This window comes from Sylvia atricapilla, chromosome 11 (assembly GCF_009819655.1).
Source record: "Sylvia atricapilla isolate bSylAtr1 chromosome 11, bSylAtr1.pri, whole genome shotgun sequence".
Lineage (NCBI taxonomy): Eukaryota > Metazoa > Chordata > Aves > Passeriformes > Sylviidae > Sylvia > Sylvia atricapilla.
This window is the reverse complement of record NC_089150.1, coordinates 5,936,473-5,963,981: the sequence shown is the minus strand read 5'-3', so window position 1 is coordinate 5,963,981 and position 27,509 is coordinate 5,936,473. Positions and strand designations below refer to the sequence as shown.

Genomic DNA, 27,509 nt, shown 5'->3' with positions numbered 1-27,509 from the left:
ATGCCGGCCCCGGCTGAGGCGGGGCGCGCCCCCGGCCCGCCGGACGGTGGCTGGGGGTGGGTGGTGGTTTTCGGCGCCTTCCTTTCCATCGGCTTCGCCTACGCCTTCCCCAAAGGCTTGGCCATCTTCTTCAAAGAAATCCAGGATTTCTTTGGCACGTCCTATAGCGAGGTGGCGTGGGTCTCCTCCATCATGCTGGCCACGACGTACGGTGCAGGTGAGTGACCCTGCACCGGGGCACGGGGTGCTCTAAGAGCAGGAACGAGCCCAAAATCTCCGCTCCGGGCCAGAGCAGAGGGGGAGCAACCCCAGTGTCCCATCTGCACGGGATTCATCAGCAGATTTACTTTCTGATCGTGTTTCCAAATGTTTGTTTAGGCAGACAAGTCATATGTGGAGCCTGAGGTGCTCCCTACCCAGAAATCAGAAGGTTATCTATGAAAACTTTCTGTGGGCATCAGGGAAAACGCCCTGAGAATAGGCTGGTGTGAGATAACTGGGTCTGGGTTTCAGCCAGAGCTGAGTGTGGAGTAGAATAATAAACGGAGTAGCTGCTTATTTATTGTGGCAGCTGATAATCACAGCAATGAAATCGCCAGTCATTCTTAACAGTTGTAAAGCAGTGCATGTAACTTCACTCTTTTTTATGATTTCAACATCACTTTCATGACTGAATGAAATACATGGGCTGCCCTTGATTAAATCTTCAGCTGGAGGTGGGCAGGAACCACTCTGCAATTGCAGAAAGCTTCATCAATATTTATCCTGTCTATTAAAGAAATTCTGAAAATAATCTTTGTTTTTACAAACTTTTTTTCCCTTAATAATGCACCATAGTGCTTTTTGAAGAACACAGTTGCTAATGAAAATAAAGTTGTTTTATATAACTTTGTAAGGTGGAAGCAAGGCTTGAGTCAGAACCTATTGTAATCCAGTCTGTTGTAACCCAGACTTAGTCCTACAGAGATGAGCTCTGCAAAGGCTGAGTTCCTATATAAGAACCCACAAATGGAGCACTTGGAGGGCAGAACCCAAGCAGTGATTTAGAAAGAGACATCCCCTCCTTGTGCCAGCACTGCTGTCCCATTGGCTGTCCCATTACAATAATAATAAATGTGCCATAAATATTGGCTGCAATAAATGTGCCGAAGTATTTACGTGTGGGCTGGGAGCCCCTGGATGCCTCTGTGAGTTGTTGGCAGCTCTGCTTTGTCTTCCAATAAAAAAAAAATGTTGCCCATCCCCTGGTATGGAGGAGATGCTTTGTGCCTGACCATGACCAAGGGTGGAACATGCTCTGCAGATTAACCCTGCACCTGGAAGCTCCTCAAGTTGCTCACAGGAATTTAGGTGGAGAGCTTGTGCCTCTTGGGGTTCAGCTCATGGCCAGCGAGCTGCTGCTGGGGCAGGTGGAATGCTGCTCTGATCGCCTCTGCCTCCTTCCGGCTGCTCCTTTTCCAACCCACCTTCTCTGTTTCTCCAAGTGTTCCAGGTCAGTGCTGTGTGCTCTGTACCTGGGATGTTGTAGTGGACTTTTATCCCCATCACCTGAGCATCCTCTGCCTTTTTGCAGGAGCTTTTACTTTACCCTCCCTGATGCTATTGCAGGGTGATGTGGGGGGATGATACAACTGAATTGCAGGTGGCTGTGCCTCTGTGCAGTCCCTTGCCTCGCAGCTGCTCAGAGTTATGTCCAGCCCTCCCCTGCTCTGCTCTGGAGTAACGCTGCTGCTTGTTGGATCCTCCCTGTGACCTGGCTGAGGCGCTGGGTGCTCAGACAGGAGTGGTGGGAGCTGATGGGACAGGGGGCCAATGGAACACACCCGCCCAGGGGTGTATTTAACACCTCTGCTCTGATGGGCCGGGCGTTTAACACCAGAGCGAGTGTAGCTTGTGAATGACTCCAGTGATTTGGGAATTCTCGTTAAAGGACAGCTCCTCTGAGCTGCCCAGGTTTAGCTCTGTGGCAGTGCCTGTTAGAACTGTGAGGATGCAAGGATTGATTTACTTGGCTGAAAAGCTGTTTAACACTGGATTTTCTGCTAATCTTTAAAAAAAAAAAAAAAAAAAAAAAAAAAGGAAGAAATTCTAAAAACGCCAAGGTTTCAACATACTAACAGAGCTACCAAACCAGATGATTGTTGCCACAGCACGTCCATCCCTTCCCTTCCTTTCCCAAACGAGGCAGAGCAGTCACAGGCTGTGTGAGGTGCAGGTGATGCTGTCTGCAGCCCTGTGGGGGCACTGAGCATCATGAAACATCAGGCACATGGCCCTGGGAGGCTGGAGGGGCCACTGGTGCATTTTATGGTGCCAGGTGTGGGCCATGGACGGAAATCCCATGAGGACTGACCCATCCCAGCTCCTTCCATCCCCAGGGGCATCACTGTGCCCTGGCAGGGCACGCAGAGGCCAATGTTTTCACTGACCACAGCTTTTGTTGACACAGTGCCTGGTTTCCTTGGTGTTCTCATCAGTCTAAGGACTTGCTTTTGGACTGTGCTGCTTCCACTGTAACAGAGCTCGTGTTTGCATTTCATAAATAATGCAAATGAAGCTTATTTTCTGAAAATACAAGAACTAACCCGAATCTCCACTGGAGAAGCTGTGTGGATTTTGACAGTATGAATGCAAATTTACAGTGACCACCTGAGGCTTTGCTTGTAGCACTGAAGGAGTTCCAGTTTTTCAGACTGAAACTGAAAATCAGCAGCCAGGACTGTTTCTGCCCTTCACTTTCTGCCGAATTCCCCCGGGAAGCTGTTTTATACCAGCTGAGGCTCTGGCCATATATATTACAGAAGTTAATGTGTCTTATCCCCCAGTTTCTTAATCTGAACTAGGTTGCAGAAAACAATTCTGTCACTATAATACTAGTAGTAAAACAGATTACTGTGCAGTAAAGTGGATAGCCTGGACTTTATGATGGGGCACTTTTGGTTCTTGCCAGAGCTCCTGTTCAACAATTCCACATTTCCAATTGCAGAGGGCAGACTGGGAGGTTTGAGAGTGAGGAGCATGAGGGAACATTGCTTTTCTCTGACCAAATCCCACAGGCTGAAGCCCTATCAATCTGAAAAAGAAGGATTTGTTTTACAATGTTTCTACTTTTTATTGTCTTGGGTGAAGAGCTCATCGCTTACACATAGAAAGGTACTATGGAGCAGATTCTTTGAGATTAAAAAAAAAAAAAGGAAAAAAGGATCTGATCAATGATCTTAGAGGTATTTTCTAACCTTAATGATTCTCTGATAGTATAAGGGACCAAGGGCCATGGCATCATTCTTTCCTAAAGGTGCTTTCAGCTGCACCTCAGCACCCAGGTAACAGGCTCTGGGTGTGAGGAGGACACAGCAAATGTCCCAAAATGTGGAGCACCCCAGGGTACTCCTCCTGCTGCCAGGTGCTCTGGGCAGGGCTTCTTTTTGCAAACTGCCTTCTTGGGCACTGTTGGCTGTGCCAACACAACACCAAGATTCCCAAGGTTTTGCCTCACTTACAGGGGTGGGTTTTGTTTAGGAAGAGATTTCATTGCAAAGCCAAAAACCTTTGGCCTTTGCACCTCCTGATTTGGGCTGTGTGGTGCTGCCAGGTTCACAGAACTGAGCTGCCCTTGTCCTTCTTTTAAGGGTGACACATTTCAAGCTAGGCCACAGATGTGTCCCTGGGGACAGCCATTACCCAGAGAAAGCAGAGAGGCTCTCAGGAGAGAAAAGATAAGCAGTATTAATTTGCTAGTAAATTAGTTGCCCTATTCAGCATCAGGGGAAACAGCCAAGCATTCTAAAAATACAAAATAGTGATGCCACTAATTTAATAGCAGTAATGTTCTTGTAGCTCTTATGGTCTCCTGTAAGGCTGTGAGAGAGGTAAGGATTGTGGGAAGAAGTAATATCTTTTATTATGGCCAACTGTTAGAGCTTGAACAATGAGCCAGACTCCTGGCCACATGTGCCAGAACAGAGAGAATAATTTAATAGTAGGACAGGATCTGCATTTTCTTCTTTTTTTCTGTTATTTTTTTTATGGTGACTGCGTGGCCAAATCCTTCCTTCATCTTTTTAATGGAATAACAGGAATCATCCAAGGGGAGCTCAGAGAGCAAATCCTCCTGCAGAGTCATTTGAGCTGCTTGGCTTGAATAGCTGGGGCTACACCAGGGGACACTGGAGCTTCTTTTTAGTAATTTTGAAGAATTTCACTCTTTTGCAATCGCTGTGCATTTTTGTGTACAGCTGGTAGGTGTTAACTGTGCTGCTTCTGTTGCCCTTTAATGCATGAAAAGCTCAGGCTCATGGCACCAGCACCATGCATTGTTTTTATTCAGAATGTACTGCAGTGGAGTCTTGTCTCAGTGTCACTATACCTTGCTGTAAAACTGCCCCCAAAATTTCCAGGGTGCTGCTCTAACACATCCAAATTTCCATTAAATTTAAGGAATCTGTCTATTGTAAGTCTGTCTATTTTACAAAGACAGCATCAGAGAGCCACATATTGCAAACACAAGAAAAATGAGAGTGTTTCTGGTGAAAAAGCCTCCACCTGAAACCAACACAGTGTTTATTAGTCTCGTTATTTATCGGTTTGTAATTTGGTAAAGATCAAGTTACCTGAAGATTTAATTCTGGAAATGCTCCACAACTAAATCTTTTCTCCAAAACAACTTTCTGCCAGAGCTGGTAAGTGCTTAATAGAGCATCTGCTAAAGCAGCAAGGAAGAGATAGGGAAGCTGAAAGTCCACCATTGACCTTGAACATTTAATCCAAAATTTTATAGCTGTATTTTATTACGCTGCTAGCATGATAAATTGCAGTGACAGGTTTAGAAAGCACCTTACAACATGCAGTGGCGTAAAACTATATTAATAATGAGTTTGATTCTGCAGTTTTTAACTTAATCAAAACTGCCAGGGTTCTCTCCTGCTCCGGTCCAGACTCTATCAAAACCTTCTCTGCTCCAGAAGACCCCACCCAGGGCTCTCCACGCATCTCAACTGCCTTCAAATAGCTGTGAAGCACCACAGCACTGCAAGGGGAAACTGAGGCACTGCAGGGAGGTGGGTTTTTTCAAGGACAAGGCTATGTTCACCTGTGTCAGCTCTCTCCACTGCTGTACTTACCACACTGGTTCAACAAATATTCATTCTCAAGCGGGGCTTTTACCAGGATTTCCCTAGGCATGTGCTCTCCCACCTGGGAATTTTGTGGAGCCTGAAACAAAAGGAGGAGGGTTATTCTGTTTATTCACAGTGCTGTGCATATCCAGCGTCTTGCTGTCCTGGCCCAAGCCCAGGCAGATGCTCCCTGGAGCTGCCTAATGCTGGACTTCACCTTTTCCCTTACCCTCCCCACCTCCTGGAGTCCCACTCAATCAGCCTCCCCATGCTGTGGAAACAAGAAATCTTCCCCTGCAGGGGCAATCCCCGGGGTAGCAGCACCATTGGAACCCTGGATTTTGATAAGGAAGCTGGATGAGGAATGATTTGATTTTTGTAATGAATGGTGCTGCAGATTCATATACTTCTCCCAACTCTCAGAGAGCACTCCAGCTCTGCAAGGTCACCACGTATGGGCTTATATTCTTTATTTTTTTAAATAGCTCTGTTCTACTTAAGAGCTATAATAGCACTATAGGTTCAGGTGAAATATTTCTGTGTTCCTGGACTTGGTCACAAAGCTTTATCATTTTGCCCTTCATTGGAGCTATCAAGGTCACCAGGCAGCAGTAAGAGAGATGTGATAGACTTAATAAAAACCAAGATTAATAAGAACTAGGAAGAAGGAAGTGAGGAGTTTTGGTTGGGGGGTTGTTAACGGTGTTAAGGCAAAGAGTAAAAGTTATAATCCATTTCCCCTGAGTTGAATTCAAACATGTGAAAGCTTCTTCCCTCAGGTGCCCACCTTTCCCAGAGCATTGCAGCTCCTCTGGCCCTGGATGAGCTCTCCAGTGGAACTGCAGAAGGAATCTGCAGGGCTTCCCAGGGGTGGGCAAAGCCCTTTGGAGATCACCAGCAGCCAGGGCTTTTGGAGCAGCATGTGAAGAGTGGTAACAAAGAGCTGTTGGCCTTCAGGAATGGATGTTCCAGCCACACAGGGAACTCCTGTTTTGCAGCTGGGCTTCCAGTGGTGGGAGGGATAAAAGGCAGACCTGTCAAGGCAAAAGGACAGCTAAAGAAATCCTGGGGGAGCAGCTCCAACACCGTGATGTCCTGACCTTGTGAAGGAGAGCAGCTGTGACCTGCTGCGTGGTGACATCCAAACCTGCACCTGGGGAAACCTCTGAGTGCTGTCCCTTTCAGGAGAGGTTATTTAATTGCCTAAATATGAAGTGACATAAAGGACCTTGGCTGCAGCTCTCCAATTTGGGAGCTGTTGGCCTGTGGCTCCTCCGTGAGCAGCAGGAGCAGCATCTAAGCTGGGTAATCTGGAAACTGAAATGCCAGAGCACTGATCAGATAAGACTGCTGGATAAAGAGGAGAACACTTTGTCTTTCTGAAACTTGGGCCTTGTCTGTTTTTTTTTTTTTTTTTTTTTTTTTTTTTTTTTTTTTTTTTTCTTTTCTTTTTTTTTACACCAGGTTGCTGCTGAGGCAAATGTATTTCTGGTATTTCTGGTGGGAGGTCAGGGCCCCTGTGTTCCCATGGGCATCCCTGGCGGGTGCAGGGGAGGGAGGATTGCTGCAGCCTGGTTGCTGCAGTGGATCATTGCCCTCACTGCCTTCCCAGCTGAATATGATGCCAGTCCTGCCCAGGAGACCCAGCACCCCAGGACTGATCAGTTTGAGGACTGAATAATGTGTGTCCAGACATTTGCATGCTTGTCTTATGCATCATCTCACAGGGATTGTGCTGAAGCTGCAGCCAGATCCCCCTTAAATGAACTGTTTTCCTCACCTATGAGGAAGCAAATGAAGCATCTCTGGGGCTAGGTTAGCTGTTGGAGCTCCTATGGCACGTGCTGGATTTCAACCTCCTTATTTAAAATTGATTATTTGCAATGTAATAGAAGGCACTGGGGTGATTTCAGTGTGGACAGATCTTTGGAAGCTGCTCTGTGTGGTCTGGCAGGGAGTCTTTGAGGCTGTGGTTGTCACCTGGGGTGTGTGCTCGCTGCCACTTGTCCCTGGTGTGTGGCCATCCAGTCTCCAGCAGCACTGCCTGAGGAAGGGTTGGTTCTCTGTGGTCCCCTCAGCCCACACAGGTGCAAACCAAACCATCTGAACCAAACATCTGAGACTAATAATTATTAGGCTTCATTATCAGCAGGTAGCACCAGTTATTCTCCAGTGATCTGGAGCAAGCAGGAGCAGGGCTCTGAGGGTGAGCAGCAGTTCTCCACACCCTGGTGACACAAACAAAAGCATGAGCTACTCAAATCTCTTCTGGCATGACAAAGAGTGAGAGGCTCCAGGTTTGAACCCTCTCATCCCTTTCCCCCCATGTTTGCAGCTGGGCTCTGTGTTTTCTCTGGCTGCTTCCCCTTTCAGGCTGTGCCAGGGGGAGAAGGTTGTTACCAGGAGCTGGTGGCTGATGCCCCATCTCCAGAGGCTGGTGGGTTCTGCCAGCATGTTAATAACATGGAGGAACTTGCTTTCCTTTGGGGGGTAATGAGGAGGTTGCTCTGTTACCGTGGGCTGGTACCCTGGTGGATCAATTACCAAGCCAAAGGCAATGTGTTGTTATTCCGTGGAGGCAGTGAGATTATTACTGAGGAAATTGCAGGCCTGCTCCTGTCATTGTTTTACTACTGGTGTAATAATAGTCTTTGCTCCATTAGTATAAACGATTTCCCCCTCTCTCCCTCTCTGCTGAGCACGTTGCACTCCCTCTTATGTCCCCAGTGGCTCCCCACAGTCAATGGCAATCGTGGCATGCTGAGTTCCTATTTGTATTTTCACAATAGTTGGGAAGATATTAACTACCTGGGCAGTTCTTTTGGTGCTGACCAGTGTCCCTGTGCAGGAACAGCTCTTTAGGGCCACTGGTCACAGTGGAAAAGCAGGAAAAGCTGAGCTGCCTATTGCAGCCCCAGCCATGGGGGCACTGGTGGTCCCAAATCTTCCAGCCCTGTGGTCTGCACGGTTCACTGTTTTAAAGTGCTGTTGTTTTTTTCACCTGTGGTCATCAAACGGTCTGACAAGCAGACTTAGAACATTTGCAGTGGCTCTGTGCCACTTTACACTGCCAGAAGGTCACTGTTGTGAAACCTGGAAAAAACCCCATATTGCTGGAAGCCTTTGGGTTACAGATATTCAGGGCCTCAGCTGCTTTCTGCTACACAGAAATATTGCAGCAGAAATTCATCCGGGACAAGTTTCACCAGAAAGGAGGAACACTGATACTATTAGTACCAGGTTAAGCTAAAAAAAAAAAAAAATAAGAGACAAACCAAACCTTAAAAATAAGGGATATATATACACACAGGGTCAGAGGTGTGGGAGAGAAGAATGTTTTAGTCCCCATTAGAAATACATCAGTGTTTCACACCGGCACTGGAAGTTTTGCAGCTCATAAAAAATTCATAAGGCTTGCTGAGGAAAACAGGAAGGCAATTCAGGTGTCTATTTTTTGAGCACTGTCATACTTGCAAGAGTTTAAGCCAGTCTGGATTGATATTTCTTGTTATATGCCAGCTCTGCATTATGATCCTCTCTGGATCATAGTTCAGTGACTCAAAAAGAATGAATGACAAGGTGGCCTGGCTTTGTGGAGGAGAAGAGAGGAGAGTCCAGGGTATTTTGCTTTTTCTTTACGGTTTTACAGTCTCCTCTTCAGGGTCCTTTCCACTTCTGCAAACACAAAACTCAAGGTGAAAAGTAATTGGACAAGCTAACAAATGAGTTCAGGCTTGCTGCATTCCCCACTGGCGAGTCTCTGTGTTTCTCTTGCCACCAAGAGCAGCCTCTTTGACATGGCCTTTCTTGTATCAACTAACAAAGAATGGAAATCTGCCACAGGCTTGAAAAAAGAGAGGCTTTAAACAGGACAGGCACTAAACCAGCGTGATTTATATGGGCTGAGGATGGTGCTTTACATTTCATCAGTCTTCCAGGGGCTCCATGATCCCAGCTGCATCTTTTGGGGATATTTGGTGGAAACTGTTGCTCTCCAGGCTGCAGAGTTTTACTGCAGGCAGAAGTGGAAGCCTCATGGTGTGCACCTTGCTCTGGAAGGTGTAAAGTGAAGCACTTCTGAGCAGGCATTCCTTGCTCTTACCATGGGCTGATGGAGAGGGTGGAGAGCATGTCTCTGTGAGCCAGGGGAGGTGCAGAGCCACAGGCACAGCTCTGAGCGAAGCCAGCAGCAGGATGGGGCTCAGCATCCCCTCTGTGTCCTCTGCTGTCCTGTGTTGTCCCCCTGCAATGGCTGATGAAGGATGGCCATGGCTGGAAGTTCACTGGAGGGGAGGAAGTCACTGGGTCATGAAAGTGGCTGCTGGGTGGCTGGGAGGGAAGGAATGCCATCCCTTCCTGCACCAAAACACCTCCCTAAAGTCAGCATTGCTGTCATTGGAATGTGCTGGAGTCCAAGGGGTTAAATAAACCCTACTTTTAATGTCTTCATTGCAGTGCTGTGTTGGTGGTGGGGCTGTGGGGACAGCCCTGACTGCTCTGCTCCCTGAGAAGCCTCAGAGCCCTGGAGACATTCTCAGCAGCTGGATGGCTTTTGCTCCTCGCTCTGACTTTCCAAGGACTTGCACAGCATTTGTGTGCCTGCTCCTGCAAGGTCCAGCTGGGTAAATGGCAGCTTTCTGAGAGCTTTGCCAGCTGTTTCTCTTGCCCTGTTCTCACCTGATGCTGTAAATTAAGAAGCAAAAAGCACCTTGACTCCTCCTAGCTCCTCTTGCAGGAGGGCACAATGACTTCCTTTGGATGCCAGGACAGGGAGCCTGTGGCTCCTGCACATTTGACCAGGCAGGTATCAGAGCTGAAGGAGCCTTGGGGTCTGAGCTGTGCACACTGTTGCTGTAAATGGTTTCTCTGTGGTAATACACAGTACCTTTATTTCCATGCCAGCTGAGTAACTGGTCAATGACAGGTCCTGCTTTTCATTTCCACCCTGCTGCCAGGGCCTGTCATGCTTTTAATTTGTGCAATGGCTGCAAGCATAGCAGTAATTGTGTTTAGCATTTCCCACAACTGCAGTGCTGGCTTTGTGTTCCCTCTTCTTCAGTCCTCTGCCCTGACTTGAGCTATTTGATGTTTTCTGAAGCTACCCCACAATGCTGCTGTTAAACTTACCTGATGTTTGATGTTCAATCAACTTCCCCTTCAAGAAATACACTGCATGGGGCAGAGCAGGGCAGGAGAGGGCACTCAGAGCTGCTGGCTGTGATGCTGATTGCTGCAGACACCCTGGGCAGGGTGAGGTGTGTGCTCTGTCACCTGCCCAGGCTGGCAGGGCTGGGAGCTGAAGTGTGCACAGCTCCCAAATGTGACAGACTGTGTGTGCCACTTTCCACCCAGAGACGGGACAGATTTTGAAAGGCTGCTCTGCTAAAGCCTGTGGATGTTTCTGCAGGTCCAAATGACTTAAGTGGAAGTAATTTTGGGGATGTGATTTTGCATTTGCTTCAAGGCATTTGAAAGGTCTGCTCAGGACTGTCTCAAACCCTTCAGCCTTTGAGCAACAACTCAAGGAAGTTCGTTTTCCTCACTGTTTGAGGCTCTGGGTTGGAATTTTTGGTGCCTCCTGTAAGTCTAACTTTTCCTGCTAGATCTACCTTTCCCTGCACTTTGAGTGCTCATCATGGCTTTTGCTGTGGGCTCTCTGTGGCTGAGAAGGTTCTGCTCCTGTTTTCTCCTCTAACTGGATGCTCTCAGCGTCTGAGAGGTCTCTGGTCCCCAGTTCTGTGTGGCTGAGGCTGGCCAGGTGCTGTCCCTCACAGGCATGTCCTGTGATCCTGCAGGCTGTGGCTCTTTATCAATACAGACTTACAGAGCCTGGACACTTCCAGGCTGTGAAGGAGAAAGGCTTCTGTGCTTCTGAATTTTGTCACAGCTCCCTGTGGGCTCAGCCCAGCCCAGGCAGGTGACACCCCTGAGAGCACAGCTCCCCACCCGGACTGGCAAACACGGCTCTGATTTTCCTGTTGTAAAACTGATTGTTCTGCTTGCAGCAGGTGAAGGCAGTTTGCTGAAGGTCATGCAGACCTCTTGTAAAACATTGCTGAGAGATCACACACTACAAGAATGGGGAAAAGTTTCAGTCTCATGGCTTAACAAGTGCTTGCTGGGAAGCTGGGATGGAGCTGAGGACACAGCACACATGGAGTGTCCCCAGGGACACAGAAAGGCTGCTCTCATTTGAAAAGCCAGTTGTTGGGATGCAAATATTTATTTTCTGACGGGGGCTGTCCCCATAGCTGTTCAGAATGTACCCTACCCTCAGCCCCTTCCAGTTCATTATCTGCTGTGCTGGTCCAAACCAATACATTAATCCTTATTTCCCTTCTCCTAAGCTGGATGCTGCAAGAGGGGGACATATGTGAGCAGCTCTGGTTTTCCTCTCATGGCAGGGGCTTCTCTCCATGGGAGCTGTCCCAGGTGAGAGTAGGAGAGGAGCCTTAGCAGAAATATTGTGGCCTTTAAATGTTTGCTCCATGCTACAACACCCTGTAGGGTGAAAGCCCTCTGCCAGTGGGCGAAGGTAATTGAAACCACATTTTCTTAGTTGAGTAATTAGATTGATTCTGCAGAAATGCGGACATGTGGAAAATTGAAAAATGGAAGAATTGCATGCCCTTAGGCTGCAGATGAATATGTTGGTGCCTTTCTGAGGAACACTGGCTCAATCTATTGAATTACAGGACGTGCTGAGAGCAGCTCGAGCACGATGCAAGTTCAGGCCCTGACCAGGGAAAACCCAGGCAGAAGGGGGCCTCTTTCTCACTGTGCTGATCTGAAATATGTATCCCTTTCCCCAGAAGTTCTCACTGAATTCTGCAGTGCTCTGTACAGCAGAAGGATGCACGTGTGTGAATCCAGTGAGAGGATTAGCAGAAAAACTCTCCATGTAATTATACACATACAGAAATTTTAATTGAATGGTGCATTTGATGGGGCCAGATCACAGATCACTCAGCTACAGGGATACTGTTGAGACTGTGCTTGTGTGCATTTCATTGATGAGTGTTTTGACCTCAGACATCAAGTGGAAAGTATTTCTAATGGCTTCATTCCCCAGATTAAACCAGCCATACCTACAGTTTTCTATTCTTGCACATGATGACAGCTGAAAACTTGTTTGGATGCTGTCAGCCATGCTGAGGGAGTGTTGGAGTTTCTGGGTTTTGTTGCTGTGATTGGGAGTGCTGTGGTTTGCAGAATCTGGAGAGAACTCTGGAGCTATCTCTGTCTGAGATTACTTAAGCAGAGGTAAATATTCTGCCATGGTTCTGTGGTGAGGTAGGTCCCACAACCAAACTCTTCAGAGATGCCTGTGAGTTTAAAATACCTGTTTGCAGTATTGTGTGTGTGGGTAGTGTGGGAAGTGGCAGGAATGAAGGCAAACAGGCACATGGGCTCTGAAACACCATTACTGTATGATGAGTAGCACCACAAATAACCAGGGAAATTGAGGTATTAAATCTGCCTGTACACCCCTTCTTATTTCCAGGATCACTTTTGAAGCATTTTGATTCAGAATTTTTGAGTGATACAGAATCTTCTGTTTACATCTCATGGCTTGGGCTTTTGGACTGCTCTTCCCTATTCAGCTTGCCTTCTCTAGTTCTGACTCCTCAGTCTGTTCTAACTTCAGAGCTGGCTTTTCTTTGAGCAGGAAGTTGGTCCAGAGGTACCATCGAAGTCCCTCCAGTACATATCAATCATACTGTGATTCTGATTTTTACTGGTTTCACTTCCTCAGATTTCAATGCTTTGTTTCAGTGTGCACAATTTTTGTCAAGCCATTTCCCTCTTACATAATTTTGCACTGCCCTGCACCTCCTCTTTGCATAAATGCAAGTCCAGACTGGTTCTTTTGAGCTCTGGCTAATCCATCATCCCAAACCTTTTCTACCTACATGGGCTGCTATTAAGATTTAATTAACAACTGTTCTGCTGAAGCTTCGGTCCTGGTCAGCAGTATTGGAATTGCATTAAATAGAGACATTAAAAATGCAACAGCATTTGTGATATCAGCCTCGCAATATGAACCACTGCTTTGTGTGTATAGTTTAACATCATCATCAATCAAGAAGCTCTCGTGCTGGGATCCTGTATTCATGTGATTTGTTGTTGCTGTTTGCCTTCTCTGGTGACATTTCAAAGTCCTGGGGGCAGGAGCTGTCACTGACTCCACACCTGTGGCATTGGATAGACATTCTGCCATCTCCACGTGGAAAATCTCTGCTTTTCCATTTTCTCCCTGAACTCACCCTAGGAGCCGTCAGCAGCACCCGGGGCCATCGGTATTGCAGAGCTTTACCTGCTTTATGTCAAACATGCCCTCTGTCAATAGATGTGACTTCAGGGTCCCTTCTGCCCTCTTTCCCCAGGTCCCATCAGCAGCATTTTGGTGAACCGCTATGGCAGCCGCCCCGTGGTCATGTTCGGGGGGCTCCTGTGTGGTGTGGGGATGATCTCAGCTGCCTTCTGCACCAGCATCCTGCAGCTCTACGTCTGCGTGGGCTTCATCACAGGTGAGGAAAAACCACCTCCTTCCCCTCCAGGTGTGAGGCTCCCTGGGCTCCCACAGCTGGGCCACGTGTGCACCAACACAAACACATGGGAAGCTGGTGAGAGAAAAATCTGGTGGGACAGAGGCCCTCTTATCAATGCTCCAGATGAACTTTAGCAGAGCGCATTCCCTGCTCAGCACCGTGATCCTGGCTGGACATCCCGTGTGGGATCCTGGCTGGGCTGGGTGCTCTGGGCCAGGCTGCTGGGGATGGTGGCCACCAGTGCCCTCAGCTCTCCCTGAAGCAAACCCAGCTTGGCTGTGCTCTGCCCTGGGCAAGGCAAGTCCTTCTGGGTACAAGTGTGACTATAAGGAAAGTGCCTGTGTTCCTGTTTTACTGTGTGCTATCTTTTACTGTGTGTTGTCTTCCTCATGTGAGGCACGAGATGAGATTTCAGGGGTTTGCTTCAGTTTACTTGCCCTTTGCCAGCTTGTGAGGTGATGAGGTCCTTTATCTGAAAATAAGAACTGCTGGAGTTGACTGAAAATAGGCAACAGCCTCCCTGTCATGAAAAAAAACCCCCTGTGTTTCCTTCTTGAGGTTCCAATTAGAATTGCCTGTATTGAAATAGGAAATTCCATATTGGAAACTCGAGCAGAATATGGCATAGGCTCAGTCCAGCATCTTTAAAGCCTGCAGGTGCCAGGTTATTACTTTTAAAGGTAAATGGATTAGAGCTCTCCACCTGTGTGAGTATAGATGCTTAATTGTAAGTGGTTTGGGTTTATTATTTTGGATAAGATACAGTCAAAGTTTTGCCTAGTGCAGCTAGGACATCTGCTTGAAAACATGACACAATGAATTCAAAATTGGCTTTTGAGGTTGCCAGGTGTATGGTTTAATGAATGTTCCCAATCTCTCTGCAGATGCATTAAGTGTTGCTGCTTTCTGAATGTGAAAATGTGAGCTCAACATTTAAAATCAATAAAACCAGCCACTGGCAAAGTAAATTGGGACAGAAAGTTTGTCACCCTGTCCTTCTATATCAATATTCCTTTATTAAATCTGTACAGCAGTGAATAAATCCCCGTGTAGGATTCCCTCTTTTAAACCTGACTCTTCCTAAGGACTGTCACTGTAATTAAATGAAAGTGTGTTATTATTGGATGAATAAATCTTGCAGATTCCTTGAAAGAGACTCCAGAAACAAAGGGATGGGAAATAAAAATAACCAGTGTCTCCCAATATTTCTTAATGCATGAGCTTGCATCATTTCCTCCTGAAACAAATGTCCTCTAGGAAGGCAAAGGGGGAAGTGACAGGACAAGGGGAATGATTTTAAACTGACAGAGGACAATTTAGACCAGATACTAGGAGGGAATTCTTTATTGTGAGGGTGGTGAGGCCCTGGCACAGGTTGCAGAGAGAGAAGCTGTGGCTGCCCCATCTGTGGAAGTGTCCAAGGCCAGGTTGGATGGGGCTTGGAGCAACCTGGGATAGTGGGAGATGTTCCTGGCAAGGGAGTTGGAATGGGATTGGATTTTAAGGTCTCTTCCAACCTAAACCATTCTGTGATTCTAACTTGACTAATGCTGGACTAGCTTATGGAAACCACGAATAAAAATATCCCATGCATTTTGGTGAGGAGAAGGACTCAGACAAGAAACAGGGCTGTAGGAAGGCACCAGCTTTTGTTCCAAAGCTAAAAAGGTGACAGGAGGGAATTCTGTGCATAACCCCAACAGACCTAGGACTGATAAAGGTCTTGCCTGGTCCTTGAATGTGTCTGCAAGCCTGGGCCATCACCCAGCACAGAGAGCTGACAGTGTGGGCAGTGCTCAGTGCAGACAGGTGACCCCTGTGCCAGCCCCAAGGTGCAGGGCTAAAACACCCACATCCCTTTGCCTGCAGTGCTGTGTTGTTTCCTCTGAGCACAGCATATCTTTTGTGTGCATTTTTTCCTCCTGCTTGCTGAGCCAGGGCAGCTGTGTGAGCGAGGTGTTGGCTGATAACCCATCATCTCCAGGCACAGGGTGTGTGCTGGAGAGGGAATATTAATTTGACAGGAAAGGGAAGATGCTTGTAAGCCTGCTAACGTGCTTGATGCCTCTAATTAGGCTTGAAGTATCTTTGCTGGTCAGGCCTAACCTGGAAGCATTCAAGGGCAATTAGGAAGCTGCCTGCCCATCACTGCGACAGCGCTGCTGCACGGGGAGAGAGGCTTTTGTCAAGGGGATTTGCAGTAACTGTAAAGCAACCTGTAAACATCACACTCTTTCTAGTCCTCCTTCCTACCAGCCTGGAAAGAAAACAGACTGATGTAAGTCACAGGGATGGAGGTAAAAACAAGGTCTTGGTACAAGGAGGTCTCTGCCACAGTCCTGTGCCTTTGGCATATTAATAGAAATCTCTTCAGAGGAGCAGGGCAGGAAGTATCTGTTTGCAGTGGAGGGATTAGACACAGCAATCTCAGTTCTGACTTGATTATGCCTGTTTCCATTTGCATGCAGAGCAGGAACCAGGCTCTGCTGGTGGAGGCAGCTCTGTCCTTGATGGCACTTTGCATGCACTGGAAACCCCACAGCCTCTTTCCATTTGTTTCCCTACAGTGCTTAGGAAAAAGAAATGGGGTTTGCAAGCTGTCCACCTGGACAGGTGCCAGCCTGGATGCATTAAAGAGGTGTTTCAACATGCAGCCTCTGCTGAAGTCTGAGGTAGAAGCAGCAAATTTCAAAGCTAATTGTGAGGTAGTAACGACAGGTCAGAGTTTAGTTCAATCAGCACCAATTAGACAGCCATGAAATAAAATGGGATCTGGAGTGAGGCATGTGGACTAATGAGGATAGAGTCTTTGCCATGGCTGTAAATGTTGAGCACTGAGATACCTGGTCAGATTGTTCCTTGCTAATAAAGTAAGAACAAGATCAATAACTGCACAGCTGAGTCCTGTAGCACCACTTATTTCTTTCTAATATGAGTGAGATGTATTTGATCCAGGAAAGGACACTCCCTCTGGCACAGGTTTGCTTCTGTTCTTGCAACACCACTGACAGACCTCTCTGTCATATCCCTGGGGAGAAAATGTGGTTATTGAGTAACAATTCCAGCTATGGAAAAGCTGCTGTACTTTCTGAAAACTGCAATAAAATGAATGTAAATATTTCCTACTAAAGTCAGCCAAAAGCTTAAAGTAAATTGAAATTCCAGTTATTCAATTTGAAACTCTCCAAATTTAATTAATGGGGAGAGCATGAGGTAATATTAAATTAGATTTGTCTGACTGGCAAATTAATGCTCACATAATAAAAAAAAATTGAGATGATTATTGTTTAAGTGGGTAGCTGGCATCCAGTCTGATTTCCCTCCTTTGGAAGACATGTGGTGTGTCCCTACCAAAAATGACTCCGTGGAAAAAAAATGATGGTTCAATTTCTGCTCTTACTGACCAGCCTGGGAAATGGGGAGTTAAAGCAAACTCTCACCTGCTGTGCTGCATCTTCTCAGGTGGAAAAAGATACATTTCTATATTTCAGCACTGTCCAAAGGTGTTCTCTAACCAGGGCTGTGATTTTCCTCTGTGGCTCCCAGGTCACCCTGAGTTTGGCCCTATATGCATTACAAGCAGGCTGCACTTCCCAAAGATGTGCCCTGCCTAATCTATGGACTGTCTAAAAAAGTTTATGCCGAGAATGTTTTCTATCCAGATTTATTTTAATATGTAGCCATTTCAATTTATTTTTAATGTTGTGAACTTCCAAGTAATTAAAAAAAAAAAAAAAAAAGAACTTTAGACTTGGAAAATATCATAATTTTGTAAACTCATTTAAACTGAAGCTATCCAGCATTGGCTGGATTCTGCTGCATCAGTTGGATTCTACTCTATCAGTGACTAATGATAGTGCTCCTTAATTAATTTTGAGGACCTTGACCTTTGTAAATTCTCTTCTGTAAAGCAATATGCCTAATTATGTACTGCACAGTTAAACAAACTAATTATATCGACTAATGAACAAGAAAAAAATCTGCATGACCCTATTTTCAGGATTCATGTTCTCTGATATAATCACTTCAAGGATTAAATTTCTGCCTTGTTCTAATGTGGCTCATTCTTTCCTGGATGATGGAGTGGAAAATATGTGGCATGATTTTTAAATGCCATTTTGATGGAGTTCTGAAAAATTAACTTTTTATGAAAATGCTGCATGTCAAAGAAATGCTTGAAAATATTATTGATGTTTAATTATTGATTACTGATGTTGGGCATCAGGAAGATTTGATGGACATCAGGAAGAATTTTTTCACTGAGAAGGTGATTGGGCAGTGGAATGGGCTGCCCAGGGAGGTGCTGGATTCACCATCCTTAGAAGTGTTCAGGAAAAAGCTGAGTGTGCCACTCAGTGCTCTGGTCTAGTCCATAAGGTGATGATTGGTCAAAGGTTAGACTCCATGGTCTTGGGGGTCTTCTCCAACCTTACTGATTTTTGTGATTCTCTGGTTCTATGTGGCAGTGCTCTCAAACAGAACCACAGAAAACTGACACCACCACAGCATTTGTTATTTCTGTCTGCAGATTCCACCTGTACAGTAGAAGCTGGCCAACTGAATTAGCAATGCAGATTTATAATGGCATTTATATATCTAAATGCAATAAAAATAAATTCTAATTAAAAGAAACACTCTAGGGTCTTGTGTAATTAGCATCCTCAGTAGCTGTTTTGCTGTGTGCTTGCAGACCTCTTTAATCTTTTGCATCAGACCTGAATTGCTCCCAGCACCAGATCAGTTGTGGCTGAGGAGGGTGATGTTATTTTCTGTGCAGGTCTGGCTGCCCTGCAGCAGAGTTGGGTGCCCATGGAAAGGGAGGCCAGCCCTTGATAAATGCACTTTTGTGGTTGGCACTGTCCAAGCCAAAACAACCTTCCTGAAACTGGGAGTTGCCATTTTTTAAAAATAGATCCATGCTCTCCCTCAGCAAGGCAGGACAGAACCCACCAGCATTCCGTGAGGGAATAGTTTTGTTTCACTCTGAAGCAAACTCTTGGTGCTTGTGTTGCCACCCAAGAGATTTTGCAGTGCAAAAGGAAGGGGGTTCTTTGGCGGAAAAGGTGTTTCTGGGGTCTGGCAACCCAAATGTGGCAGCCAAAACTCAGCAATACCCTGAGCAACGTTTGCATCCAGATTATTGTGTTGAAGAGCCACCAGTGAACCAACTGCCTGTGAATTTCCCTAATCAATGAGCTGAGGAGAAATGGGTCTCAAATCTTCCTTTGTTTTTCTGATCTGTTTTCCAGGATTTGGCCTTGCTCTCAACCTTCAGCCATCAGTGATAATCATAGGGAAATACTTCTTGAAGAGAAGACCCATTGCCAATGGCCTTGCTATGGCAGGGAGCCCCGTGATGCTTTGCACCCTGGCACCTCTCAACCAATTTCTTTTTGAGAATTTTGGCTGGAGGGGCAGCTTTTTAATTCTTGGGGCAATTTTATTAAACTGCTGTGTGGCAGGAGCTCTCTTCAGACCCATCGGGGCACATACAGCACCGGTCAAAACTCTGGTGACGGAGGAAGGGAAGGATGCTCTGAAAGGAAAGATCACTGAGGATGGCCCCGTGGAGAGCAAAACAGAAGAGGAAGGAGGAAAGGACTGCTTTGAAAAAATCAATCAGTACCTTGATTTTTCCCTCTTTAAGCACAGAGGGTTCTTGATTTACCTGATTGGGAACGTGCTCATGTTCCTGGGGTTCTTTGCGCCCATCGTTTTCCTGGCACCCTACGCAAAGCACACTGGCATTGATGAATATTCAGCTGCTTTCCTGCTCTCTATCCTTGCTGTCGTGGACATGGTTGCTCGCCCCACCACGGGGATCATTGCCAACAGCAGGTGGGTGAGGCCGAGGATCCAGTACTTCTTCAGCTTCGCCATCGCCTTCAACGGCGCCTGCCACCTCCTGTGCCCACTGGCCTCCAGCTACACGGGGCTCGTTGTGTACTCCAGCTTCTTTGGGCTGGCCTTTGGCATGGTGTGTGCCATGCTCTTCGAGACCCTGATGGACCTGGTGGGAGCCGCCCGGTTCACCAGCGCCGTCGGCCTGGTCACCATCGCCCCGAGTGCTGCACCATACTGCTGGGACCACCCATTGGAGGTGAGTGTGCTCTCCTCCTCTGCTCCTGGCAGGTGTTGGCTCAGCCACGTGTGGACAGAAGACACTAGACACCACGGTGTCTTGTTCTGCTCCTCTGCTCCTGGGCAGGTGTTGGCTCTAGCTAGGTCTGGACAGAAGACACAAGGATGTCTCATTCTCCTCCTCTGCTGCTTGTGGCAGTGTTAGCTCTGGCCAGGTGTGGACAGAAGACACTAGACACCATGGTGTCTCATTCTCCTCCTCTGCTGCTGTGGAGGTGTTAGCTCTAGCCAGGTCTGGACAGAAGACACTAGACACAGTGGTATCATGTTAGGACTTGGTTGTTTATTATTTCTTATCTAAGTTACAGCCTCATGAGGTGTGAGCTCTGTCTAACAAGGCAAGAAAATGACCACTTCTACAGCTTGTTTCAAAGACCTTTAAACAATAAGCAAACCCAATTAAAACCTGACACCTAAGTTATTTTTATTTATAACCCAATTAAAGATCACTCAATGTCCACAATGCGGGCCTTCATTAATCAACCAGAAAAGATCATCCAAACCTGAGAAAAAGGAAGATGAAAGTGAAGGACTCAGGCAACTCCCAAATCCCTCCATATTGCCCCATATATATATTACTATATTCTATATACTAAAACCCCAAATCTTAATTATTTCACCCTGTGATATTACACACTTCTATACAACTACACACACACTCAGTGCTATCACTGAGCTTTAGAAGCTGTTCCCATGGTCTCAGGTCAAAGGCAGTGTCCTCCTGAGAGTCACCACCTGTCAGAGCAGAAATCCTGATATTTTCAGCATCCAGGGTTCCAATGTGCTGCCACTTGGGTTGTCACTTGGATTTAGGCTTTTCTGGGCACCGTTTGTGGGAAATTATTCTAAATGTGTTTTCTCTGCCTCACAATCACCGTTTTCCCACTAGTAACTGGACAGAAAAGGATGTCCTTGATGCCTCCTCCAGCATTCCCTCTTTCCTCCTTTCTGTGTAGTCCTCCATTGAAGTGAGTCTTGGAGTGTCATCTTTTAATCCTGGATCCCTTCAAACACTAGAACTGAACTTGCAGAGTGGGACTTCCTACAACACCAAGAACCCTTCACTTCAGACAGCTCCTCCTGGAGACTCCTCCTTTTGCAGAAGGCTGGAGTCCACCACAATTTAAGTAAAACAAAGCAGTTTTGTGAAAGCCTCTTGTTGACTCAAACCTTGCTGTTTGTCTCTAAGGCTCTGAGTACACCACTTAGGAATTTCAGTCATCTTAGTGCAGCTGAAAGATTTAAGTCTGTTCTGAAAATAATCTAAAAACAGATTTATTTTGGATGGCATGGTTGGAAATATCAAAAAGCAGAACCCACAAATGTCTGTGAGGACAATACTGAGTCTCCAGGAGGACTTCAGTCATCTAAAGATAAGTAAGGGCAGTGATCTCCTGTGATTTAAGAGCCTTAATATTCCTTCTATAGCATGTGCTGCTTTAGCAGTTTGAACCTTTTCCTGGATTCAAAACTGAGATCTGGCTAATGCTTCATATGACACATCCTGCAGAGCTGTTTAATTCTTCATATTACTGGGTAGCTCATACAGTGTGACAGAAGCAGATGTATCCTCTTGCTGTCCTAGAGATTCATTATTTAATTAATGACAAACAAAAGAAAATACAGTTTTAAAATGACCATTTTCTGGATTATATCGTTTTCTGTGTGGGAGATTAAGTTAATGACTAGAGTCTGCTAATGAGGGTAAAACAGTTCTGTGTAATAATCAGTAATATTAGTTTTGTAGGGTTTTCCCCACCATTTTAATAAGCAGCAAATTTATTGGTTCTTTGGCATTTTAATAACCTACTGCAGGGTTCTGCTTTAATGAACTAAGTAAATTGTTCCCAGTGTGTTTTATGACTTTATCTAATTCTCAAAGGAAAAGAGGCAAGACTATCCTACTGTTGAATTTTCCAATACTCTACTCATTAAAACTCTCATTGAAACCTATTTAGGAGACCTCTAGGTCATCCTGATGAGCAGAAAAAGAAAAATTGTTGCAATTATCATTTGGTTGATGTTTCGCCAGTAGCATGAAAAACACAGTACATTGAAAATGGTGTACCAAGTCAGTTAGGGATGATTCAGGAAAAACCACTGACCAAAACCAGTTAAAAATTATGATTTTTGTGATCAGGATATCTGTTTGGTGACCATAAAAACCCTTCTAGTGCAATGCAGTGGGATAATTAATCATCAGCTTTTCAACGTTAAGGGTCAATCGGGAAGTAATTAAAGGTCCCTCTTTTTGAGGAGGAGAAGATATTCCCAAACGTCAGAGAGCTAATGGATGATGGGCCAGTTTCAGGGGAGATTGTCTGTACTGTGAAGGCCAGGTTAGGAGTGGGTCTCACTTTAATTAAGATTTGGGATGTTAAGGATGGTCTGTGTTGCCCAGTAAATGGGAATTAATGCTCAGGATCATAATCCCAATAAGATTTGCATTACATTTTGACATAATGGAGAACGGTGACATTTCAATTAAGCCGTCTCCCTTCAATTACTCTGTAACTCCGTAGCAGAGGCATTAACCTTTGAGAGGAGCCTGTCACATTTGTCTTGGCATTGAAATTATCTGACATTGACAGCATCATCTTTGCTTTCCCTGGAACTAATGTTTTCCAGTTTCACGCTGTGCCCTTTCCTCTTTAGATCACGAGTGTCACTGCAGAAAGGGCAGCTGTGACCAAAAGCTGAGTTCCCCTCTAATGCTGCTGGGCGACACGTGGTGGAATAAATCACAAAATAAATCTTTGCCAAGAGCCTGAGATGGACCCAGTGGGCAGGTGCCTTCTCACTAAAGCCTTTCCAAAAGCTGCTGCATTTTGACTGCCAAGCCAAATGCACATCCTTGCAGTTGATCATTGGAGTCAGTGGAAAGGCTGCCTGCAGGCTCTGTGAGCAGAGGAGTAGTTTAGCATGGAAAAAAATGGGTGTGCTGGAAAAATCCAGACTTTGCAGTGTAGGTTCTGTCCCCTTCTACTGACCTGTGCAAATTATCAGAGCATTACCTGTACCAATGTCAACTACCCACAGGCTGTACAGTGCAACACATGTTCAGTATTTGCAGGCTCAGGGTGTTTGTGGAAGAGATCAGAAGTTCAGAGAATGTTTTATCCTAAAGAAGCCACAAAGGTATTCCTTGATATACAGGATCTGAAAACACAATACCCCTTGCCTTCATCTCTAAATTTTTTTTTTTTTAATGTATGTTTTACAGGAATTCTTATTGATACCTTTGGAGACTATAAATATATGTTCATTAAATGTGGAGCTGTGATGGTCCTGGCAGGAACCTTTCTGTTCATCATGAATTATTATAATTATCGTATCCTTGCCAAGGAGGAGAAGGAAAGAAAGAGAAAAGAAGAGGATCCTAAACCTGTAAGGACAGAAGATGAAGGCAAAAATAACTGGAACAAAGACTCCACAGAGGATGGGCCTGAGCTGGAACCTTTGAGAGAGGAGGGAGAAGGAGTAAAGAAGGAAAAGAATGGTGCAATTGAAGTTTAAACCTGTTCTCGTGGGCTGAATGGGAAATGACTTCTGGGTTGCTCAAGTGAACACCAGCTGTGAAATCACACTAGGTTTTAAATTTTTACACTCTTCTCTGCCACGTGCATCCTCTTCTTTGTTGTAGGAGAAGACTAGAACAGAAACAAGTCCTGATTCCTATAAACTGCTGGGACACTGTAGTATCCACTTGCATACCAAAGGTCCTGCAAGATTTTCCTTTAGATATTCCCTATTTCCCAGAGAAAACAGATGTTTTGCAGGGGGCCAGGACAACACTGACAGGAGACAGGAGTCTTTCTTTAGGTGCTTTGTCTGTGCAGGGCAGAAATTTAGTCTTAAGCTTAACCCTTGACCTACATTCAAACGGTGCAAATTTAATTTTTCCCTAGGAGGTTGCAAAGTCCTTATTATCCAATTTCTGTGTGCCTTACCATTTCTAGAGAGCTTTTTCTTTACAACACCCTGGTGAGACAGTAAGTGTTGCCACTATTAATTAATTGTGCAAATGAAGAACTGAAGCGCAGAGGAGCTTTGGGCATCATTGCATCAGTGAATAAAGCTTAGGCATGCCAGAGCTGAAATGGAATCCACTGGCCTGAATGGCCTAAAAGCCCTGCTGAGCGCAGGCATTCCCTTGCTAGAAAATAGGGAACACAATGGACAGTGGTGCATTCAGCCACAGCCTGCTCCTCAGTGCACTCTGCTCACTGTGTGCCTCACGCTGCTCAGGATCAGCGACTTTGAACACTGTCTCAGAGCTGGGACCTTGTGCCATTTTTTTTTTTTTTTTAATTTTAAACCTGCTTCAGTTGCATCCATCCTGGAGGGAATCCAAACCCAGCTGCCTCCTCCTTGTCTGGGCTGGAGTAGACACCTCCCTGGTGCTGGCACTGCAGTACCTGCTGGCCTGGTGCCACCCTGCTGCATTAAGGAAAGTCTGCCCAGGTCAGTGGTGCAGAGGTGGAGCTGAGGCCACTTAGGAGGCTCTCATCCTGTGGTGGTGATTTTGATCTGGGAAGATCTGCACTCTGATGTATTTTCCCACCAAGCAGCTGCTGCCCAAGAGCCGTGGATGCTGAGCATGGCATCAGGCAGTTGAATCATCAGGCTTCTGTGGAATTTCATGGGTTTGATTAGATAAAAAACAAGGACTTTTCAGGCAGATCACCCAAATCCAAAGCTGGAACTAGTCCTTTTTTATTTGCTTCAGTGGTACCCATGTGTGATCAGATCATATTTTTTCATGGTTTTGTCTTCAAAGAACTGTATTTTCTTGTCACTTGTGTACACAACATGAAGAAAGGCTTGTAAAAATACTTTCATAAATACACTGTACTCTTAAAATTGGATCATTCATATCTTCTTGTACAAAACCTTTTCTGTGACTTATTTTGTGTCTTTGAAGAATAGTGGTCTTTGACTTCAGTAGGACTGAAATTTTAGCCTTATGTCATAACTTGTATTTTCTCTGAAAAAACCAAAATCTACATTAAATAATTAGGCCTTCAGTGCTTCTTTTTAATATCCTTTATTTCTGTCAAATATATCTATGATATTTCCTTTAAAAAGACATTACTAGAAGGTCCTGAATATTCTCCAATATGCCTTCTGTCATATATTGTCATATACTTAATAAAACTATTTTAAAAAATTAAATGAGTTTACATTTTCCCTTGTGTGTAATGCAGCCTTTTGAGGAGTTTATCGTCAAAAGGTTTCTAGTCCTGGCTCCATGCACATGGTCACTCAACTCTTGGTCACAGCCTCATGTTCCTGTTGATTTCGATTCCTTTGACACCCTTGGTGGTCTGGGCCAGCCTGACTCACACCTCCAGTTGTGTGGGCCCAGGAGTCTGAAAGCAGTGCAGAATGACCTGGCAAGGACCTGACAGGATGATTTTCATACCTTTCCCACCAGGTTGTATCAATTAATCCTCAGTGCAATGACCCAGATCACCAGCTGTCCCTATAGCAGGAGCTGAACCTCAGGCTCCTCGTCTCTCAGAAATCCCAAGCAAGCTTTTTAGGTCATAAATCTTTGTTAATATGGATAAAATTTTTAATAAAAAGGTGTTCTGCTCAGCTGTCTGTGAAAATCGTCTGGAAAAGACGCCTTTGTTAAACTGCCCCTGAGGGCAAAAAATGTTTCATTGGATAAGTAGGTCTTTAAGGCTTCAGAATTCTTCTAACATGAAGCAGCTACTTCATTTAACCTACTCACCCTTCTGTCAAAGAAACTTACACTGCCTTTAAGATTATGGCATTATTTCCGTCAGGTAGGAAGCCAGACTATTTTAAGACAGTTTTGGTGATTATGGTTGGTTTTCAGTGGTGGGTGGTCTGACTCTTTCCTGTTACCTGCTCCCGCTGCTGCCCTGCACTCAAACCTCTGATCATGGCACCCACTAGTCACTGCAGCAAAGCAATGCCAAATAACTGTACTTATAAGCACTAGATATGCTTCCTTGACTCAAATCCTATGAATTCAACACCTTGCAGACTTAAGCTGTAATCCTTTCTTGGAAAGCTCTCAAACTTTCCTAAGAACGTTCTCAGTTATTAAAAATGACTACTGCAATATGAAATAACCATTACAAAAAGCCCTTGTGACGCAGTGGAAGCTGCCTGTGCATCTAATTTAGCGATTTGTGTGGCAAATTGAACACAATATTCATATTTACTTAGGTTTGGAAAGCACCTGTGTAAGCAAGTCAAGAGGTGTGAGCGTTGTGTCATAAATATGCGTGCTAGGCACATGGGGGATATTTGGGATATCAGATGTGCAGGGATGACTGCAAACACTTTCTTTGGAGTGCAGTTATGAGACCTTCTTTTCATATTTCATTAGCTTGTGACCTTATTAGAAGCAATTGCCCATTGTTTCCAGGGATCAAGCTTCATCAAGAGCCTGATTTGGATGCTGAACCATCATTCCCAACAACTACAAAAGAAGTCAAGAGAGTGGTGCTTGATGGGGAGGTGTGACAAGTACCACAGATTGGATTTAGATTTATCCCATGTGCTTGTTTTTTATTTAAAGTTCCCCTCACTTTTATCCTCCCTATATTTAGCTTTCCAAATTCAAAGGCATGGAGGTAGAATTCAAATACTTCACTGCTTTGATGTGGCAAAATTTGTACAACTTCCTCCCTCCCTTTTTAAAAGAATGTCAGAGCAATGACTCTGCCACATGATGGAGTGGCATGCTCTGAGAAGGGGACATTTTCTGCTGTCACACCTTGGGCCAGGTGCTGCTTTACCCCACACATAAACATCATTTAACATTTAAATAGAAAGAATAAACAATGTCTAAAAAGTACAAAACACACAAGGAGACTTAAGAAGCCTGGAACCACAAATGAACAGAGGCAACTTGGTTAAAAATTAGTAAGCAGGCAAACAAATAAATGAAGTGCCAACCTATATGTTTGAAATATGCAATCATTTTAGATGACACAGGAGCTTATTCAGAAGGACAGTTCCCGTGGCAGCTGACACCAAATTTATTTGGTTGTGTTCAGAAAACGCCTCGTAGACAATACAGGTGCATTCAGATTACATCTGGAATGAATTTAAAAGATGACTTTCGTGCCCTCTGCAGTGACAGTGACATTGTCTATAAAATAGTATTATTTAGACTTATCAGAACTGTGTGAGGGCGTTTTGATGAGTGACATCCATAACTGTCAGCAAAGCTTCCCACGATGGCAGTGTGGCTCAGAAACACAGATTTGATTTGCTGTCTGCTCTGACACTCACTGAAGTATTGCTGTGCTTTAGCTTGGATTTGGAAAGAGGCTCATTTACATCCTGACACCAAAAATATGAACACCCATGGGTAAATGGGGTGTCCTGTGTCACTGTGGTTGAGGCTTTGCTATCACGAGTAACAGCATCACAAAATTCCTTTTTATACGCTGTACAGCCCTTTGTCCTGCAGGGCCCTGTGCTGGCCAAGGTGTGGTGACATTTGTGCTGCACTTTCTGCAGAGGGTGAAGCTCCCCACACTCAGCAGTGCAGGTGTCTAAAGGCTCAAACAAACACAATCCCACATGGCTTGAGATATCCAAGCCCTTAGCACATCAATCAAACTATTAGAGAGGATGTCTATCTAAGGGGAAAATTATATGTACCCTCCCTCCAAAAAGGCATAAATTTGAACAATATTTAAAAATTATCTCT

At 45.3% G+C, this 27,509-nt stretch overlaps 1 protein-coding gene across 1 annotated transcript; it reads left to right on the top strand.

Moving 5' to 3' along the window:
* LOC136366267 (monocarboxylate transporter 2-like) lies at positions 1 to 24,673 on the top strand. Its single transcript, XM_066327214.1, is given in 5 exon segments — positions 1 to 217; positions 13,502 to 13,645; positions 18,916 to 19,727; positions 19,730 to 19,766; positions 23,031 to 24,673. Coding segments are annotated over 5 exon segments (1,503 nt in total). The 3' UTR covers positions 23,324 to 24,673.
* The last annotated feature ends 2,836 nt before the right edge of the window (positions 24,674 to 27,509 follow it).